The following is a 6,480-nucleotide window of genomic DNA, read 5'->3' as shown; positions in this document are numbered from 1 at the left end:
CTTCCGTATGAAACACGACCCACTGAATAAAAAGAAAACAGTTCATCACCAGTCGAAATGACAAAAGACGAAAGAGAAACATCACACAGGGTTGACCTCAGCCGTGGTTTCTGTGTGATTATGTTACAGCAGCAAGACAAAGCTGACAGCTCAGATGACACACGCTGCCCACAATCACAAGGACAATCAGGAGCCGCGAAGGAACCTTCGAGAAAGAGCGTCCTACTCACTGTCTGAAAGCTGCCATGGTGTTCTCCAGGTTTTCTCCTGCCCCTGCAATAAGAATACACATTTAGTACTGGCACGGTGTTTTCCTTTATATGTGGAACCTACTGATGGCTCGAAAAGCAGCAGCCTTCTAGGCTAAGCTAAATCAGATTATGGTTTCTGAAGGCACCACAACTAGCATGTCAAGTTTACAACGTGCCAGACAAATTTATTATAGTACGCAACTTTGTGTTCCGATCCAGCTCCTGTTGCCTACAAGAAAAATACTTTTTAAATGCTGTTCTGGTTTTGTATAACGCCCAAGACGTTCAGCTGTGACTCACCGCCACGGTGGGATATGTGCCTGCTGAGGAACATCTCTCGCTTCTTCCGGTGCAGAAGACTGGGACATTTCAGCAGCAGGGCAGAGGTGAGCACGTAGCCCGTTACCGAAGACAGGACATAGACGGCAGCGCACATTTTTCACCAGTCTGCTGGAAAACAGACAAACTTCAACGCTGCTCTGGTTTTTATCAGAGGAGGTAAATGTTCACTTGAAGGACGAGTTCAGAAATAGTGACGTTCAAGCTGTTATTGAGAAGTTGTCAATTGATTCATCATTACAAATACATATTTAACGAGTAGGAACTAAACTGAGGTCTCAGTCCGGCTCATTTTGTTTTCCCACTAGCTAAAATCTCAATATACAATAATTCATCCTACTGATGAATATGACAAGTATGTCCTTGATTAAGAAACAATAAAATCTTATTTACTCAACAATACTGATTTAAAATAATTTAAACCCACTTTTGTTTAAACAATTTTTTTAGGTATTATGTGAGATATGGACACTTATTTAGTCATCACTTAATAAATAGCCTGAGGCTTTAATTACTATGAGTGGTGCGTTCAAGCACACGCGTAATTCACAGATTTCATAGTTAGACACAGACTATTTGTGATCGTTTACAGGGAAAAAGGCTGGAATTACAAGAAGCATAAAGCAAAAATCACATTTCAACTCGAAAAATGTAATGTGCCCAAATGTATTTAATAATTTCATGTTTATCGTCATGTCCCTGTGGAAAAAAAGCATATCTGATTTTACTATTAAAAACAACAACAACAAAAAACAAACAAACAACGGAGCTACCCTGTTTCCAGCGTTGAAAAAACAAATTACAGTTAACACGTAAATCCAGATAACACATACAAACCTACTTTACCTGCTCATAAACAACATAATGACTTTGCCACTAGCTTGTTTTACTGACAGTAATGTTAGCGGAAGTGAGGGTCAAACACGTGAAATGGAGTCTTACCTTTGTCATTAATCGTTTGGGTTGTTCTTGGTTCGAAATGTTCACCTCGTTGCTGGTTTTCAGGAGCAGAGGAAACCTGATGAACCGCTGGTCTGCATATGCACTGAGCTCACAGACACAGCTGGAGCTCGAACCCGCTGCTGACAGCTGGACGCGCATGCGCACATCTCTGTTAGCGCAATCAACACTTCCGCTGAAAATACTTTTCAGAATAAAAGCTGTTAAATTCTTGTTAAAAAACAAACCGGTAAATTCTCTATTTTATAACACAATACTACCTATTACAATAAGATTGTAGAGCTGGAACATTGCCTAAAATATTCCATTATTTTCATATATTATTTGGTTATGTGCTATACAAATTATTGAATTGTATTAATTTAGCTTAACAGTGCTCAGTCACTATCAGAGATGTTTGGCATGAAGGATTCTGAACTTGGCCCCAAATTCCTTTAGTAGTTTCATAAAGACACAGTACAGTCAGCTCAAAAGGGACATGAGACTGAAGTAGAACAAACATAAGTATAACAAAGTACATTATCTTTTACTCACTTCTTCCCTTTAGGGTCATTGGGGTCACTGGTGCCCATATCCAACTATCACTGTGCGAGAGGTGGGGGACACCCTGGACAGGTGTCCAGTCCATCACAGGGACACATAGAGACAAATGAGACAAATAACCATTCACTCTCTCACCATAGGGACAATTTAGAGTCACCAATCAGCCTAACGTGTGTTTTTGGTCTGTGGGAGGAAACCCACTCATGCACGGAGAGAACATGCAAACCTCACCCAGAAAGGTTAGGGCCACCACCGACCTTCAGCAATGCACAAACGGCTGTAACTCAGTCAAGTTTACAGATGCTGTCCTAAATTCTGGCAAGGTGTGAGACTGATTCCCAGTACTCTGAACACTGACAGATTGAATAAAATCTTTGTTTGAAACTTTGATAATAACTATTTGGAGTCAATTCTGTCTTGCCTGTCAGCAGAATATGTCATTAACCACTGGACAGATATTAATGAAACTTTCAGAAAGTAGCCATCTAATGTACATCTACAGCTGTTTCACTTTCAGAGTCAACCCAATGGAAGCTAAATGTCACAGCTGCTCAACATTACCCAACACAAAAATGACCATACCCTAGTCAAATTAACAGATGTCGAGATAACATTTGATGTAATGGATTAGACTAACTGCTCTCACATGATAAATGTGATGATGCAAGCAGAGCTATCTTTGAGAAATAAAGCCTCTGGATTCTAGGTAAAGCCTCAGGTCTGTCCAGCAGATGATGCTTATGTGCAGCTGAGAGCAAACATTACAGTCAGGATTGACAGCAACATGGTGAACCTGGCAAAGGTAGAAATTCCGACCTCCCGTCTTTACGTCATGCACGATGTAGCCCACAATAATCTGAATCAGCTTCAGAGCGATAGCACCAGTCAAAGTTCAGTTCATGTAATAAATGTTTATAGTTGCAGCTTCGTGCACTCCGCCCATCTTTCGGACGACTGTACGTACATGTTCTCGTTGTATCTCAGTGCAATGACAATAAAGTTTATTCTGATTCTGAAACCAGAGATATGATGCACGCCTGGATGATACCTCAGCAGTTCTGTGTTTTATTCTGCAGCATAAAGAATTAAACGGTGCTGCTATTTGCTCAAGCAGGTCTGGACTGAATGTCCGAGACTCCAAAATGACTCAGGTTTTAACAGGAATTCTTGAGGAGTGGAAGTGTCTGGAGGATGAGAATCACAAACTTCAGGTAAGAAATTACTGATCATTTATAGCTTCTAGTAAACACTGTGTTTAATCCATTCATACAAATTTAAATATAATAGCCAACATGTAAAACTGTCATATGCTTGTTTACAAGTTGCGTGCTATATTTCCGCACCTGAAAATGTAAAAAAAAAAATTTAAAAATGGACTTTTACTTGTGAGTGTGCCTCTTATTGATCCAAACCGTTAATATTTTCTACAGGAAACACATCGAATGTATTTACAAAAACTGGATGAAATCTCTCACCTCCAGAACAACTGCACATCATCCATTTCCCGTCAGCGTAAAAAACTGAAGGAGACGTCCCGCCTTGTGAAGAAGTACGTGTGTTTGCCGTGCACACACCCTGAATCTTTTGTGAATGTGCAGGTTAATGCAGCACAAAAGGCCAGAACTGTATCTGGAGAGAGAGAGAATAAAACAACAGCACAAACGTTAAATCAGTCAGTCTTAGATTTATTGTCAGCATCTCGGTTCTTTGTGCATGATTTATCAGGCACAGCAAAAAATCGTCTGGAGAAGCGCTGACGACGCTGGAGGGGTTAAAGGAGAAGATCAAGACAAGAGAGCATGTCTTCTCTGAAATGGAAGCGTTTCTTCCCAAGAAAAATGGGTGACGACGTCTAATTCAGGCTAAAGAACACAAACATGACTCAGCTGGTTGCAACTCCATTAAGAACGCTTCTTTTTGTTGCAGCGTCTATCTCAGTCTGGTTCTTGGAAACGTTAACGTCACTCTCCTCAGCAAGCAAGCAAAGTAAGCAACGACTTTTAAAAACTCTTTTTACTTTTAACCTTTAAAGCAACATTTTTTTAATTGATGTAATTTTTTTAAATTCACTACTGACCCATTTATTTCACCAATAAGGAAAGCTATAATTAATTTTTTTGTGTGTGTGTGTGTCTATGTGTTAGCAAAATATTCCACTAATCAATGATTTTGATAAAAACTCTCAGTAATCACTGGATTAACTCAAAGAGTCAACCTAATTCAAGATGGCTGCCACAGCTAAGCAACCCTATCATTTCGGCTGTAACAGACAAATTTAGTAATGTTTAGCTAAAAAAAATGGCGTGTGGTAGTATCTGAGAGTGATGCACTTCACATACTCTGAGCGATAACTGATGGCACGATTACTGTTCAGGATTTTACCAGTAATGTTGGAGTCAACACTGTTAGCTAAAGGTTTGTAAACTCAATCATCCAGGTAGATGACAACAAAAAAGGTTAAAGCATGTCATCTGGACCAGTTTCTTTAAGTGAGAAATGTTTCGTCTCCCATCCAGAGGACTTCCTCAGTGTACGGCCTGCCAACCAAATCTGCCCCATAGGTAGCCTTCACTGCTGTGTTTCAAAACAACCTCCTGTTGGAATCTCAGAAGTAACACGTGCAAACAGAGCACACCAGGTGCCCAACTTACTGTTAGCAAAATATCTCATGAACTTGAATTGGAATGAAACTTTCAGAAACTAATTCCTGGATGTGCATCTACAACCAACCTTTGGAGTCTAGCCAATTCAAAGATTGCCGCCACCTTAACCTAAAACCCATAAAATGGCTCAAACAGTCAATTTTACAGATGATGATCCAAAACTTGGCATGTAGTAGCTGAGAGTCATCCCAAACACATACTCTGAGCACTATGTATTATATTACACAGCATCTTTGCCTAACACTTCGGCAATAACTGTTGGGAGCCAAGCCTATTGGCAAACGATCTCATAAACTACATCACAGCTAATTGACTTTAGCTACCAAAGGGACGGCTGTAGCTGAGTGGTTAGAGCAGTTGTCCTCCAATGCAAGAGTCGGGGGTTCAATTCCACCAGCAGTCACATGCTGAAGTGTCCCTGGGCAACACACTGAACCCCTCATTGCCTCTGATGTGTCCCATCAGTGTATGAATGTGATAAAGCTCTGATTAATCTTTAATATAGTAGAGTGCTGTATGAAAGGGTAAATGAGGGCACAGAATGTGTTTTAAAGCGCTTTGAGCATCTTGATATATTTTTTTCATTCCACTTTTATTTCTACAGGTTAGTCCCATTGAGCCTCGAGAACTCATTTACAAGAGAGACCTGATTTTAACAGAGTGATGACAACAGTGGACAACAAAAACAATAACAGACAATCATAAAGGATGCGTACAAATTGAGATATTTTTTTTAACAAGTGAAAATAAAATGGTATTTAAAAGGAAAAGGAACAAAAAAAAAAACGCTAGGTTGTAAGGCGATGTAGAAAACTAAAAACAGGAACATGTCTGCGTTGGTTTTTGTCAGGAACTTAACAGATTCTTAAAGTCACTTAGAGAGGTCAAGGTCGAGAGCTTCAGATCTTTTTGCAAGATATTCCAGGAAACAGGAGCGGAGTAGGAGAAGGTCCTTTTGCCTAGTTCAGTCCTCACTGAGGGAACACTGCAGGTAATAATGTCCTGAGAGCGCACGCTGTAGCTGCACTCACACAGAGACATCTAGGAGGAGATGTATGAAGGCAGCAGACCAAGAAGTGATTTAAAGATGAAAATGTTCCAGTGATAAAGTCTGCGTGAAGTTAATGATGTCCAGTTAACCAGTGAATACAGGGTGCAGTGGTGGGTACGATAATCACAGCCAGTTATGAATCTTAGTGCACCATGATAGACAGCATCCAACATCTGCAGGGTTCTTGTAGGAGCGTTCATGTAAATAATGTCACTGTAGTCAATGGAGGGAAGGAAAGTCACAGATACAAGGTGTTTGCTAACATTCAGGGTTAGACAGGATCTGTTTCTGAAAAAGAAACCCAGTTTAACTTTCAGTTTCTTTATCAAGTTTTCCACATGGAGCTTAACAGAAAGATGTGAGTCGACCAAGATACCCAGATATTTATAGGAATCAACAAACTCAATAGCGACACCATTTGAGGATAAAATCAGAGGAAGAACTGCTGGGACTGATAAGCAACAAGGGCGATATATAAGTACAGTCCACTTACCACAAACATGATTCTAACTCTGTCTATTTTAGTAATGATTAGATCAAACTGGATGTGGCAGTAGCTTAGCATCGTGACTCACAACTTGCTGTAAATACAAACACATTATGCAAGGCCGCACGATATCGTATGAGGTCGTGAATAACATTCTTTATTTACAAGGTTTAACCAAACAGCTTT

At 40.0% G+C, this 6,480-nt stretch overlaps 2 protein-coding genes across 2 annotated transcripts in view; one reads left to right on the top strand and one right to left on the bottom strand.

Annotated features, from left to right (window-relative positions):
- The window catches only part of gdpd1 (glycerophosphodiester phosphodiesterase domain containing 1), an 18,532-nt gene extending 17,845 nt beyond the window's left edge, over positions 1 to 687 (bottom strand). Inside the window, exons 1-2 of the mRNA XM_037677398.1 lie at positions 552 to 687; positions 231 to 273 (exon numbers count right to left, since the gene is read on the bottom strand). Coding sequence (XP_037533326.1) covers positions 231 to 273; positions 552 to 687 — 179 coding nt within the window. The remainder of the gene's footprint in view (positions 1 to 230; positions 274 to 551) is intronic.
- A 2,548-nt stretch (positions 688 to 3,235) lies between these two features.
- The window catches only part of LOC119411537 (ion channel TACAN-like), a 6,727-nt gene continuing 3,482 nt past the window's right edge, over positions 3,236 to 6,480 (top strand). Inside the window, exons 1-4 of the mRNA XM_037678489.1 lie at positions 3,236 to 3,304; positions 3,524 to 3,642; positions 3,819 to 3,935; positions 4,020 to 4,079. Coding sequence (XP_037534417.1) covers positions 3,236 to 3,304; positions 3,524 to 3,642; positions 3,819 to 3,935; positions 4,020 to 4,079 — 365 coding nt within the window. The remainder of the gene's footprint in view (positions 3,305 to 3,523; positions 3,643 to 3,818; positions 3,936 to 4,019; positions 4,080 to 6,480) is intronic.

Source organism: Nematolebias whitei, chromosome 6 (genome assembly GCF_014905685.2).
Source record: "Nematolebias whitei isolate Nwh7 chromosome 6, NemWhi1, whole genome shotgun sequence".
Lineage (NCBI taxonomy): Eukaryota > Metazoa > Chordata > Actinopteri > Cyprinodontiformes > Rivulidae > Nematolebias > Nematolebias whitei.
This window is presented reverse-complemented; position numbering and strand designations above follow the sequence as displayed.